The 15,132-nt window shown below is 35.3% G+C and overlaps 1 protein-coding gene across 3 annotated transcripts in view; it reads right to left on the bottom strand.

Annotated features, from left to right (window-relative positions):
* Positions 1-463: 463 nt before the first annotated feature.
* Positions 464-15,132, bottom strand: part of GPR155 (G protein-coupled receptor 155) — a 39,694-nt gene continuing 25,025 nt past the window's right edge. For 2 of the 3 annotated variants that reach the window (XM_027557270.1, XM_027557279.1), the window contains 6 exons: positions 12,867-12,971; positions 10,503-10,639; positions 8,920-9,015; positions 6,340-6,404; positions 4,976-5,113; positions 464-1,881 (listed from right to left, as the gene is read on the bottom strand). In XM_027557270.1, the coding sequence (XP_027413071.1) occupies positions 1,590-1,881; positions 4,976-5,113; positions 6,340-6,404; positions 8,920-9,015; positions 10,503-10,639; positions 12,867-12,971 (833 nt within the window). In that variant the 3' untranslated portion in view covers positions 464-1,589. Of the gene's footprint in view, positions 1,882-3,462; positions 4,477-4,975; positions 5,114-6,339; positions 6,405-8,919; positions 9,016-10,502; positions 10,640-12,866; positions 12,972-15,132 lie in introns of those variants that run through there. The other variant, XM_027557288.1, reaches the window with a different exon arrangement.

Raw genomic sequence — 15,132 nt, 5'->3', positions numbered from 1 at the left:
TTTATTTAATAAAACTAGCATATCCTTAATTCTAAAAACATCTCTTAAAAACTTCCATTATCTGAAACTGCAGATCTTTCTGAGTCAGGGTTTCTTTTAGTGCTTCCATGGAAAAAGATGCTTCCAATTCCCTTCATGCAAATAACATGTGTAATATGACCTGTTCACAAGCAAAACAAATTCCCCACTTGAGTTTGTGTTGCTTGCATGCATATGAATTAGTATCTTTATTGCTATCACTCTAAGTCTCCTGGTACAGCAGTGAGGCTTTATGCTTACTCCTGAGCATTCTGAGAGTTATTATGTGGTCATTAAAAAAAAAAGTTACGTAGCAAGACAGTTCTGCTGAAAACCCCATTCCCTTATTAAACTTAAAATTGGTATAGATTAATACTACACATTAATGTGTAATTTACTCGTTAAATACCCTAGGCTTCCATGCAGGGTTTTTTTTGTTGTTGTTGTTACATTTTGTTGCATTAAAAAGGCAGTGATTTAACCCTATAAATTATTTTCTAAATGGCCTTTACATATGACACTAAAAAGTATGAGACAAATAAATATTTGAAACAGTTTTCAATAAGTTAAACCAGTACTGACACCTAGCAGTTAAGTAGAGGTTCAAAGGTCATGCGAATAGATGTCTCTTTAATTGACCGAAGGTAAAGCTTATCTGAGGGCAACATTTAATAATTTTCAAATGTATAAATTTTTATACATGGATATTTAAAACTAAATTGTATATGTAACAGTAGGATGTTAGGTAAAGAATTTAAAAATCTCGACTTGAATTACATAGTTTCTCTTCTTTTTAACTGCAGGGAAAAGGTATAGGGTTATCCTTCTGCTCTGAGATGCTTTGTGCAAACACCAGAAATGATATTTCACATGGCAATAATTTTGTTGGCAAATTTAAATGCATCTGCTCAAATTATTATTTTTAGTACAAAAGTTAAAGATTAGACTACACTTCTGTTGATGGATTTTAGAGATAATAATATTTATGGAGGTTTTTATTCCCCTCCTAATGGCACAGATTACTATTTTGGATAGCAAAGCAAGAGAAGATGAACCTTAAAAAAAAAGTGCTTCTAGTTTTTAATGAGTACTATTTGCCGAGGAAAGGGGAAAAATAGAATAAGAAGGCCTCTCATTACAATCATTAAACTTCTTTTAGGAAATGCTATCAATAAGTGCAAAATGGTCATAATTTAAGGACCATATCCCCCCAGCAGCACACCTGCCAAACTTGGCAATTTAAAAGAATAGTAAATTGGATGTTGATTTTGAAATTATAGCACACAGTTGAAGAAGCAATGTTTTAAAATGTTGACATAATTATAGTAATTACTATATTCATTATCAGAACTTTAAATTTTGATTTGGTTCTCTTTTTTCTAAGTCAGTTTTCTGTGTGTTACACATACACGTAAAATCACAGAATATTAGCATGGAGTGGGAACATGTCAATTTTTACAGAGAGGCAACTGAGGCTCAGAAACGTGGTGATTTGCCAAAGGTCCCACAGCTAATAAGTAACAGATCTGAGGCTAAAGTATGACTCCATGTGGGCTTGTCTCCTTCGTAACTTAGGTCTTAGGGGATGGGGATGAATGCTCAATTTCTTTGTATCTTTCCTGCTGGGGAATGTCCGCATTAATAGTGGGAGGACTCTGTTTAGGACTCTTCTGAAGAAATCTATAAAACAAGTACTCATCCCGAAATTCATATTCATTGGTGATATGCTGGATGACTCCCCCTTGCACCAGTCTATCTCCGTATATCACAGCTTCCCCACGGTCAGAGGCGAGGCCAACTTCAATGAGCCAGTTCACCAAGTCACAGCCACAGAAGGTCCCGGCAGAAGTCTTTGCACCACACCTGTATGTCAAAGGAATGATTCACCCATGTGTTCTGTAAATCTGGTATCAGAACTGCATGATGGAAGACAAGCCAGGAAAAACAGGAGACAGGGAAAGACAGCATGATAGTTAAGAGGTGACAGGGATGAAACTATTCTGAATATAAAGGGTTTGTTAAATCGCCTAACCCTAGAAAGATCTACCAGAGGAAAACAAAATATGCCATGCTTGTGAAAACAGAAACACTTAATGACTTAGATAATGTAACTGCATCAACAGAGAAATATTCTTTTTATAGTAGATGGTCTTTTATGATCAGATGAGTTCTGTAGATACCTATTACATATTTTATAAGTTATACTCTTAGTTAAAATACATAATTGTTTCAGGAACATTAAATAATATTTTTGAAAGTTCTCCCATGGATGGAGGAGCCTGGAAGGCTACAGTCCATGGGGTCGCTAAGAGTCAGACACGACTGAGCGACTTCACTTTCACTTTTCACTTTCATGCATTGGAGAAGGAAATGGCAACCCACTCCAGTGTTCTTGCCTGGAGAATCCCAGGGATGGGGGAGCCTGGTGGGCTGCCGTCTATGGGGTCACACAGAGTCGGACATGACTGAAGTGACTTAGCAGCAGCAGCAGCAGCAAAAAGTGACAATTTTTACTAAGTTACTCAAATCAAACCTTAATATTTTCTGCTTATCACAGTGCCCACAAATAGCCTTCATGTCCTGAGCAAAATAATCTTATTGATATGATAGGAATTTGTTGCCTTATGAAGCAGGGAAAGGATAAGTGAGATCTGTCTTGCTATAAATATAAGATTTTTTTTCATAGTTGTTGACTCTATTCCCCACACTGTACATTTCATCCCTGTGATTCATTTATTTTGCAACTGGGAGTTTGTACTTCTTAATCTCCCTCACCTACTTTCTTCCCTTCACCCTTCTCCCCTCTGGCAACCACTTGTTGTCTGTATCTATGACTCTGTTGTTTTGTAATGCTTGCTCATTTGTTTTGTTTTTTTAGTTTCCACATATAAGTGAAATCAAACAGTATTTATCTTTCTCTATCTGACTTATTTCACTTTGCATAATGCCCTCCATGTTGTCACAATGGCAAGATTTCATTCTTCTTTTGTGGCTGGGTTATATTCTATTGTGTATATATATGTATACACTATATATATTCACACACACACACAGTATCTTCTTTATCAATTCTACTGAGGGACACAGGTTTGTTTGTTTTTTTTTTAATATCTTGGCTATTGTAAATAATACAGCAGTGGACAAAGGAGTGCACATTCCTTTTCTAATTAGTGTTTTTAATTTTTTGGGGGTAAATACACAGAAGTGGAATTGCTGGATCATATGGCAGTTCTATTTTTAATTTTTGGAGGAATTTCCATAAGATTTCTCAGATTATTTTTAATTTTTAAATTATAAACCTACTTCTTAATTATTTAAATTTTGTCTTCCTAATGCAAATACATGAATCTGTCCACAAGCATTAGTCAAGCTGTAAAACCTAAAGTGCTTGACAATAGGAAAACAGTGGCTGAAAAATCAAGATGAAATGAGAAACAGGTGACAAAAACTTTTAAAACATTTAATCATGAATATAAATTAGCATTTCATATAAAAATTAAAAAGTTAATACACATGAAACAATTTCTCAAGTACATAAATATTATTGTAACATCAGTATTTTACTTAGTAATAGGATATCTTAATTTATGCTTTGCAATGACAAACATCACTTTGAACAAAAGCCTGAATATTACATCCCAAGTCTGAGCCTTCTTCCTGCTTGTTGATTTTAAATATATAGCCCTACACCTTCTAATCCGGACACCAGCTGCTTCATATTTGCTTCTGAGGACTGATCAGGCAGTACAACTGCAGTCTAGGAAGTTGTGCAGAGTGACAGAGGACTGGAGCCAGCCTGTGCCCGTTCACCATCTGGGACGGAGGCAGCCTGGCAGCCCTGCAAATGGCAAGAGCTATGCTTCCTAACAGTCAGCAGTCAGAGTGGGCCTGGTGGAGCTAACACAGAGTTCCCTCTCTCAATTTGAAAAAGCAATTTTAAATTGTTGAAACTATCCATAGATTGTACTTTGAAATCATTGTGTTTGGCCCTTTAGGGGTGGGAAACTCATTTTTATTCATAGTTTACCATTCCCAGAAACTAGGCTAGGCCCATTACATAGATTTTGTTATCTAATGCAAACAACCCCCAAGAGCTAGATATTTTAAAGAGGAAGAGAATTAAGGTTTGGAGAACTGAACTTGCCCAATGTCACACAGCTAGTAATCTCCCACAAAGTGACAGATCCAGGCATTGAGGTTTAGTGTTGGTCTCCACCCAGTGAATCCCCTTTCTACTAGCTGAATCAGGATACCTTCTGGTTCTAATGAAATATAGGGGCAGAATATATGTAAATAAATTATCCTGAATGGTAATTTTCATAGATTTTCAACTTTTCAGTTACAGAAAAAAAAGTATTAGCTTCTTTATATCATGTTCTGTTCTTTTCCTGTTTTTCGACAACCAAATATATTGGCACTAGAACATTTGCTTATTCTTTCCTGCTGTATACTCCATGCCTGAGGATTAGAAGAATAAATATGATGTCAAAGACTAAAGATTAGGGCTTGAGGTCAAAAAATAAGCAGCAGAATTAATTAAAAGACAGAAATTTCACTTTACTTTCTTGATAATATCATTAATAATATGAAGTAGCATATTACTAGCATATCCTTAGGAGATAGGGAATATAAAATCACTTCTAAATACAAAATTCAAAGTTTCGTGAGAGATATTAATGGCCAACATGAACTGAATGTTAATATTCTGCTATATTTTGGTTCATTCTAAAGTTTCCATATTTTATATGGAAATCATAAATGGCATTTAAAAATGTAAAAATTCAAGTTATATGGCTTTTATAAATGCTGTTTCTTAAACTATAAACTGACCTATAGCTATTTTAACTTTTATGTGTATATGTGTTATTGAAAATAACAAAGTTAGTTACAAGCATGTTAGCCTATCACAAACCAAAATTAATCATCTAATATATAATTATCTAGAACCTGTACTTACCTTCTTTCCTTCACAATGTTTTGGATACAGAGGTCACGGTGATAATGGATAAATTGTTGACAGGTCATTTTTATTTCCTCAGGAACAGAAGAATCCTTATTTTCTGCTGTTTCTTTACTGTTCCATAGGAATTCAAGTCTGAAAACCAAAAATTTTAGGATGAAATTTTTTAGGAAAGAAAAGCCCTGAGAGAGCTCCTTCTTGCTTATCACTCCGTCAATATGGCTGTTCCAAAGCTATCATTCACCACAGCTGTCATTTACAACACCCAGACATCTTAGTCTCTGAAGCAGAAATATATTTAACCAGCATTTAGTTTCCTGTTCAGAGCAGGCTTGGGCAGAAGACTTGAACATTTTATAAACCCTCTAGACATGTTTGAACTATTTCAGGATCTACCAAAAAATGAAGTTCCTTATTCTACATTCTGTAGTTTTAAAATGCAAAAATAATATACAGCGATCAAGCGATTTAATTTAATTTAAATTTTAATTTACCAGAGAGACAAATAATGGGATATAGAGTAAAGAACAATTCTCTTTTGCCAACCCAGACAGCAGATCTGTTGACTCTCTTAAATGATCCACATCATGAAGCTAATGACTAAGCGCAGTGACTTTCCTATTACGCCTTCTTCTTTCTTCAAAGCATTGTGACCAACCCTAGCAGCTACATTTCAATAATGATGATGGAAAAAAGGAGAAGAACAGGAACCATTTACTGGGCACTTTTATATAGCCTATAAGATAAGTTCCACTAGCACTTCTAGTTTCTATTAATTTTGACTTTGAAAACAAACAAGGAAGTACAAAATTTCTCCCCCATCCCCACTTCCTCCTACCACGAAGGTGAAGTGTTCCCACTTCATTATTTTTCACAAAGAAATTCCTGACCTGAATTCAAGAAACTCTTCACCAAGCCAGTTTTAAAAAATGAAATTTAAAAAGAAGAAAACTTGAGTTTTCTATAAATTGTCAGTGTAATAGAAAAATCCTGTTGTCAAAGGAGAAAGACAACCAAATATAGACCTTTGGGAGCATACCGCCTCTTATTTCCATTTGCAAATACATTTTCAAGTTTCATTTTATTTTATATAGTTAATGGCATAGACAGAAGTCAGTTTTCATCAATTCCTATTAAAATGCAAATTACAATGTTGGATTATTGACAGCTCTTCTGACATTTTCCCTGCAGTTATATATAACAAATATGTGAATCAACAGAAAACCTTTCTATGGTGCTTAGGTTAACCATTCTGTAGTCTCCTAGAAGTTTCTAAAGGCTTAATTAAACATTTAAGTATCTTAATAAATGGCTTTGTCATTACCTTTACAGTTATAGCTTTATTTCAAAACTAAAATTACCTTCTTTTGAAAGGTAGGATGATTAAATGTTTGTCCAATCCAAAGATGCCAAAGGAAATAAACCCCTATGGAAGGAAAAAAAGGTTATTATTTTATGAGCTCTACAATAAAAGTTTAAGACAGAAATGAAAAACTTTAGTGCTTGGGGAAGTAAACCTCTGTTGATTAGAGCAACATTTTAAATAGAACACACAGGCAGACTCTATAAAGTTCAGTGCCTGATGGCAGGTACAGTTGACTCTATATCCACAGGTTCTGCATCTACGGGTTCAACCTACTGTGGGTCAAAAATATTTGGGGAAAGAAGTTCCACAAATTTCCAGAGAGCAAAAGTTGAATTTGCTGTGTACTGACAACTATTTACATAGCACTACATTGTATTAGGTGTTATAAGTAACTTAGAGATGATTTAAAGTAAATGGGAGGATGTACATAGGTTGTATGCGAATACTATGCCATTTTATATGAGGGACTTGAGCATCCATGGATTTTGGTACCTAAGGGTGTGTCCTGGTGCCAAGCCCCCTCGGATACTGAGGGATGGTTTTATGGTATTTGGCTGCCTCTTCCCAATCATCTTTCCTGCTAATTATGATGGGTGATATGAGTCCTGGGCAACCACACTAGCAAGCTAGCTTACTGGAGAAAAATGAAAACATTTAAGGGCTGTGGATCTTTTTGCCCCTTTCTGAAAAGAAAAGAAAATATCTCCCATTATGCTTAAGTACTTCTTTATTATTTTTCTGTTAAAACTTCAGAGACAATAGAATTAACAAGTGCTATAGTGTCTGATTAAAATGAAGTAACTGAACAAAAGTTATGTGAAATGAAATTGGCTACTGCTTAGGGAAAGAGTTTGAAGAATTTGGGCATAATGAGGCAAACTAGCACCAGCTATTAGCCACACAGCAGGACGATCAGGACTGCCTGGGAAGTTGGGAGGCTGGGAACTGCCATCTGTCAGGCACAGCAGGGTAAGGATCCTCGTGCAGGTTGGCGTGGGCGAGATGAAGAATGCAGTGACATGAAGAATCTGTCTGTCTGCACTTCACATTATACACTACCAGAAAGGAATGATCCTACTACCACACCTCCCCAGGAGGAAAATGGAATGGGAGCAGGTTTTGTATCTCTCTCCCTTCTTTGAAGCACTTCAACCATAAGCTGTGGGGGCCGCATTTCAAACGCAACATTCCTGGCAGTAGCTTCTGTTTGTGAAGCTCTGTGAGTCCCAGTCCTGGAATGGCTCAGCTTGGAGTGGGCTTTCTGAATGCAAGATACTGAGTAAGACTATGATTTTTCAACCTAGTATTTTATAGTTCAGACTGTAAACAGTACCACAGTGAGGTGGACATCAAGGAGTCCTTGGCATGCTCATGTCTGACTATAATAAATGGATAGGTCACTCGTCTGTCTAAATATGCATGTTATATACTAATACATGTTAACTAAGTCATATGGCCAATTATTTCAGGTTTAATAAGCAAACCCAGTGATTTCAAGTACTGTATTTTTTCAACCTGATACTTAATCTGGGGACTAATATTTTCTAATTAAAAAGCAAGGGATTGAAGTGGAATAAAAATGTCTAGTTTTCACATAAAAATATTTTCCCATTATGCAAAATATCATTTATTCTTTTTTAAATATTTACTTATTTATTTATATTTGGCTGCTCTGGGTGTTCTTTGCTACACAGAGGCTTTCTCTAACTGTGGTGAGCAGGGGCTACTCTGTAGTTCTAGGGCTGTAGTTCTACTCTGTGGTTCTAGGGCTTCTCACTGCAGTGGTTTTTCTTCTCGCAGAGCCCAAGCTCTAGGGCATGTGGGCTTAGCTGCCCTGATGTATGTGGGATCTTCCCGGACCAGGGATCAAACCCGTGTCCCCTGCACTGGCAGGCATATTCTCAACCACTACACCACCAAGGACACCTTCATTTATTCTTAAATCTTCAATGGAATTTTAATTTCTAATTTTTAAACTAGGGGGTAAGAGTCTACTTCACAGATATTATTGTGATGTTTAAATGAAATAATTAATGTAAAATGCTTAAAATGTTTGGCATATGGTACACTCTGAGGGAATCGTATCTACTATCCTTGGTCAAATTTTATTTATATGCCGCATGATTTTTTAAAAGAGAATATAAGTACCTATAGTTTAAGAAACAACAAAATGTAAATGAAATGTTGTGCATTTAAATAAGTGACTAAACTAAAGGCTCAAAGAAGTTAAGTCATTTTCCCAAAGTAACTTCTTAAGGCTACAATGAAGTTTAAAAAGAACTTGGAACATCTTGTCCCTGCTTAAATTACCATCCTTTATCTCAAAACCAAAGCAAAAAACTATTTGGTATTTCTGACTGAAACACTCAGTGTGCATTCTGATGACTTTAACCAATATAATAATTCATCTCTACTAGGAGATAGGCAGCAGCTGTCAGCTGTCACGCATACCAGCAGCTGGCAAACAAACGAAACCCTTTTGATTTAGAAGAAAACAACAACATCCGTACTACCACCTCCTAATCAAACCATCCAGGAAAACAGAAACTCCTCAACGTTCTCAGTAAATAAATACCTGGCCAAAGTTAAACACAGCACAGAAAAACTGTAATTCAACATATAGTCTCCCAGGCTCTTGGTTGAATAGCCACCATAAACAACTGGAAAGATTCTGTAAAGGAAGGAGAAAATAGGACTTTAAAATGAAGCAAGCTGATCATTTCTCTCTATCCAGAACATAGTACAATAATTTATCTACTTAATAATTAGGAAGAAAAGGACTAAAGGGAAAAACACCCAAGAGAATACAGAGGCTTTGTCTTTCAAACACGAGGTTTAAACCTCTCTTCTTGACAGGTGTCATTCAAACAGCATCTATTCTGATCAGATTTGAAGAAAGAAGACATGAGCCATAATACAGAAGCTTACATAATACATCAGGACTTCAACTAGCCTAAGACAGGTCTGATTTTAAAATTAGTTTTACACAGGGAAAACAATCACATCACCGAGCAGCAATTCTTGGCACCATTTCTTAATTTTTGATTTTTGTTCTTAAACAGCAGCTAAAATGGTGCTGGCTGATACGATTCTATGTAACAAGCATTGCAGTGTGGAAAGTGTAAGAGAGTTTCTTCATAGGTTACATGGTCCATTGCCTATCACTAGGCTAGTTATACTTGAACCATCACAAAGAATTATATAATAACTAGTAATTCACAAAAGAAGACTTTGTAGAACTAATTTTTAAAAATGCTTTGATAATCAAATGCATTTTAAAATGAAGTGCTATATTTCACTTATAAAATTATCAAGTAAAAAATTTGTAATAGTCAATGTTGGTGAGAGTACTTTACAAACCTATACTACTCCTTTGGAAAACAACTTAATAGAATGCATCCAAAGACACAAAAATATTTATGCTATTTAATCCAGGTTTTCCAACTTTTGAGAATCTATGATAAGGAAATATACTGCATTGAGATGTTTATTAGTGAATTCTAAAAATCTAGGAACAATCCATAAGAAAATGATTGAATTGTAATGCATATCCTCTATAGTTTATTGAGGAGCTATTTAAAGTAACAATTAGAACACTTTTGCAGCAACATGAAAATGTTTGATATAAGTCACAAAGCAGGACATAAATCTGTATGTATTATTAGAACCATGAAAACTATTAAAAAAGGGAAGGTAATAGTATGATGGATATTTTTCCTCTTTTCTCTATGGTATCCATTGTACGAAGTCCTTGTATTATTTTCATAATGTAAAATTATTTTTAAAAGTTTATTTGTCTGAGGACTGTCTTCTGAGAGACCATGTAGACATTTATCTACTGAAGTCAGTCAAGGAATAACTTAGGACTAAGTAGCCTTGTATACATCACAGACATAACTGGTTTTACTCCAAATTCTAGGTTCAGAGCATAGGATGAATAAGTATTCAAAGCAAAATGAGTTACTGAAGCACTTAAGCAACAGAGTAATGTGAATTACTCATTCTTCTTCCTCCCAAAACATTAGCTCACGATTAGGAGATGCTAGTGCTGCAACTCCCCTGGGAAGGAGCAACCAAGTTTCTCCCAGATGCCTGGAAAAAACCTTTGTCAAACATTTAAAGAAATGGCTCCCAAACAAAATCAAAAGAAACATTTACAGCAAACAGGCCAATAATGAGAAGTAAACACAGCAACACATGTCGAGTCAGTTGCTGGTCTCCACTGTGTAGATACTGCTCCTCTTCCTGGGCTAATATGCAGCTCTGGGAGTTACAGCGACTCACACAATGTTCATCTATAAAACAGTAAGCACAACAATTTGTAATCAGAGCTTTTTATTTGAATGCATTTTAAATTCATAATGACTTCCTAAGCAAACCACTACATATGCACATTCTCAGCTCAGAATCAGTATATTATTTTAGATGAAGTCTAAAGAAGGCTCCTTCGTGTTGTTTTAGGAGAGTTCTACTTGTAGAGTGTTTTTATCCAAAAAATACAAATAGATGCAATAGTTCCCTTCTACATTATTCGACAGTGTAACACACACACATGCGCACACAAATTTTTAAGGCTAATTTAAAAACAAGTTTCTCCTGTTATATAAATCTACCTCTTGGTATGAATATCCTATATTGGCTAATAGCAAAGCAAATTTACCACTTGCCTTTCATAAAAAGTTTAGAATTTGCTTAGAAAAGATCTTTAAGGAACCAAATAAAAAATATTATACACTTTGTTCTGTTTGCATATGGAAGCAAGTCCAAATCATAAGCGTGACTTTTCTTTGGCCAAAAAGAGAAGTGAGAAGTCTTTCACAAGAAACCTTTATTCTGTTACCTCAGCTCCCCTATATCAATGGCATCAAAAGTAGGAGAAAACATTTTTACAAAACAGATGCTAGTCTAACATACAGTCTATCACAAAAAGTCAGGGCTTAAAAAACACCATTTTACAGCCCTTACCTTCAAGCTTACAAAAACTGTATTTCCTAAAGCCTCTTTTTAGAAAAGAACATATACAAGCATTAAACATAGTATGACATAATAGTAATAGCCTGGATGAAAGTTCACACAAAATAAAGGTTAATAGCAAAAAGAAAGTAGGCTGCCGAACTGTTTATATAGTATGATCCTGTTTTATAACAGTTATTTGTGTATATCTTGGTGTTGAAAAATTCTAGCCGTGTATATAATAAACTTGGTCTTAAAATATTATGTACAAATATGATAAAAATGCATAAAACCCATTTTACTATCTTTTATCTGCATTTTTACATATTGCAATATTTGTTTTCATAAAATATGATCAGAAAATCTAAGAAGTTCCTATATTAAACAGGTTTTTTCAGGAATCAGCATATTAATGGAGAAATGATATAAGCAAATTGTAACAGGATTCTGGGGGGGAAAAAACCCTCCACCTGGGTTGATGAGTCAAATCACATGTTGAATTTGTCAATGGACCTTACTATTAGGTATATTGTGTAGGAAGGAAAAAGTAAGGAGTAAAGCCTTGGGAATTCTGATGTAAAGAAATATTAGCTTTAGAAAAGGGGCACACAAGTAACTTGAAACACCTGTAACTGGATACCAAGAGAGGTTTCCTGCTGAATGTAAGTGAAGGCTCAATATCTGCCCGAACAATAATACAACAACTGCTGCTGCTACTATGCTTATCTTTAAGTTTTTATTTATTTATTTTTGGCCGCACTGCACAGCTTGTGGGATCTTCCCCAACCAGGGATTGAACCTGGGCCACCATAGGGAATGGCCAGAATTCTAACCACTAGGTCACCAGGGAAGTCCCTGTTTCCACGTTTAATAAGCATTTCGTTTGTACATTACTCACTGTGCTAAATGATTAGCATGCATCATTTCTTATTATATTTGCAACATTTTTAAAATATAAAAACATTTGGCAGCAAAACAGCTGACATGCTCCATCATAAAGAGGACTTTGTGGGGTTTCTCTCTCTACTCTGATTTTTAAAAATAGGCATAATTGACTGAAGGTACACTGCAATTTACATATATTCAGTTGTTTTAAATAATTTGAAATTCAGACCATAAATGTGATTCAGTCTGTTTATTAGTCTATACGTCGAAAGGTTATTACTTTTAAAGATTTTTATTATTTTATAAGAAAGGGCATATTTTAAAGCATATGGATTCAAAATGTAATTAAGCACTAACTAATTAGTCTTGGCCCTGGGGGAATGGAGTGGGGAAAAGTCTCAGCTTCTAAAATGAGATGCCAAAGAGAAAATAATGATCCTTAGGGCAAACTTCTTGGAATTACTACTCGGGTTAAATTTACTGGAGAATTTCCATGCAAATAAAAAAAATAATAAATACCCTATCTGTGCACAATTATTGTATTATTTGCACTTTCTTCCATCTTATGAGAATATTCTCAAACAGTGTAGCTTCTATAGAAATTCTATGTAGAGTTCTTTTAAGGCATAAGATTAAAAAATCGTTTGTTCCTTAGGCTCATCCTCATAGCCTAGAGGCACTTACTTTTCTCAAATGAAGGAGTCACAGACCCACTGGTGGTTATGTCTGCTACTGGCTCCGTGGATGGGCAGCATAATTCACCATTTCCCATAGAGCAGGAGCAGCAACCTATATAGATAAAATATAGGTTGTGATGGGAGAGTCCAATCACAAAAAAATGGACAATGTAAAGAGATGCCAAATAAAACAACCCCCCCCCCAAAAAAAAAACAAATCCCCGAATTCATTTATATACACACAGAGATTTTCCATACAGCCTCAATGTATGGGTAACTATCAAAAAGTATTTAAATGTGCTTATGTATAAATTAACATTTAAGGAGTGTCAGACAAAGGATCAGCCCCTTTACATACTGCCTCTTCTTTGTATAAGACAAAGAAAATGTTTTTGTTTGTTCTCCAGCTGTTATCTTTGGAACACCAGGGAATTCCCATAATTAATTAAATTTTTTTAAGGAAGACGTTTTTATCCATGCTATGTTATTAGTTTCCAGTGTGTTTTGGGAAATAAGAATTTGACCACTTTCCTAAAATACAGCTTTGATTTCACTACTCCTTGGATGAATTCTAGTTTGACACAGAATTCATCCAAACCCTCTTCTCTTCTAAGTTTAGCTCAAAACTCACTTCTTTCAAGAACATGTCTTCTACCAGTTTAGAAGATGCAGTAAAAGCAATTGTATTCTTTTTTATTTTTAGATATAGGCTGCTGAAACTCTCTTGCTGGTTTTTAGGTAGATTGGTTTATAGAAGTCACACTGAGACACCTACCATAGAGCTGTAATTTTACTCTGTATATTCAGAGAACTGCATAGTGTCCTTTAAAACATCACACTCAGACATGGACACGGTGCTCCTTGATATGGATTGTAATAGAATAACTTCAGTGATAAACTGTATTAGAGCTTAATGTACTAAAAAGCTTAATTCATAGGCTGAAACGTTCACTGATAATACGCTCTAATTTTTCAGTAGTGTCATTAAAAATAAAAGATTTCAAAGTATAAAAACAATCATCTATAATAAAACTATTACAAATGTCTTTCTAAATTTAAGATAATGATGCCACAGAATAATTGAAAAAGAAAAGAAAACATCTGGCTCTGCCTCTTATCTTCAGAACTTGAAGGCTTAAATCCACTAAGATAAATTGTTAACAAAACAGATATAAAGCCAGCCCATTCCAAGGACATATGTGTAGGGAACATACACATATAGCAGTTTTCCCCTTCAAACATGAGCCTTCTTATTTATGTGTGTGTGTGTGTGTGTTTGTTGCTCAGTAATACACCACACTTATTATCTTTTCATTCTACCCTTTGACCTCCTTCAAAGAGCATTTCTCCTATGCTCTACTCCCCACCTCTGGCAACTATCAATCCTGTTCTCAGTATCTATGAGCTTTCCCCACCCTGCAAAGATTCCACATATAAGAGAGATGATATTGCCTTCTCTTTTATTAACTGAACCTTTGATCTCATATTAAAGTAGGTTAATTTTCCTTTCAATTATAATTCCATACTTATAAGCAAGTCACGTGTCTCTGACAAATGTGTAGCGAGGGGCAGAGGGGAGTGAACTATTTTGGATTCTGAGATTAGGGGAGGCCAGGCTGGACATCTAATGTGCTATGTATTAATACTATTAGCAAAGCAGAAAAGAGCAGACCGTAGGGAAGGAAAATAACCAGACAGGTTTAAAAACCCTTTTCCTAGGAACATGGGTGAATAGGCAAATAAACAAGAACTTTGCCTTAGCAATTTTCAGGCAGCTTCAGAAAATCACGTCATAGCTTATCAGCCCATCCATCTATCCATTCATCTAACAAATATTACTAAACATATATAGGAAACCTGACACCATGCTAGGTGCTGAGGCTACAATGGTGGGCAAGTCAGTCACAGCACTTATAGTCTAGTGGGTTATACTGATAATTTAAAAAGCAATTATAAAGCAGTGAGGTAAGAGGAGAGGTATAAACATCACAGAAGGTTTTCTATTGAGATAAGCCATAACTGTCTTCTGATTCTCTACTTATTTATACAAAAGGTGCCAGCTAGTTATCCTGCTGGAGGTGATGATGACAGGGTTTAAAGAATATCTATGATACTGTTTATTTGCTATTTTTAAAGGACAGTAAAGACAGCAGCAAAAGTCTCTGGGGTTAAGACACTTAGTGTAGGAATCTCTGCACACGTTCTCAGGGCTTTGGTGGACAGTTCTAAAACACTCGCAGGAGAAGAAGACTTAGAGAGTGCTGAATGGTCTT

This window comes from Bos indicus x Bos taurus, chromosome 2 (assembly GCF_003369695.1).
Source record: "Bos indicus x Bos taurus breed Angus x Brahman F1 hybrid chromosome 2, Bos_hybrid_MaternalHap_v2.0, whole genome shotgun sequence".
In the NCBI taxonomy this organism is placed as follows: domain Eukaryota; kingdom Metazoa; phylum Chordata; class Mammalia; order Artiodactyla; family Bovidae; genus Bos; species Bos indicus x Bos taurus.
The sequence above is the reverse complement of the archived record's forward strand: the minus strand, read 5'-3'. Positions and strand labels throughout refer to the sequence as shown.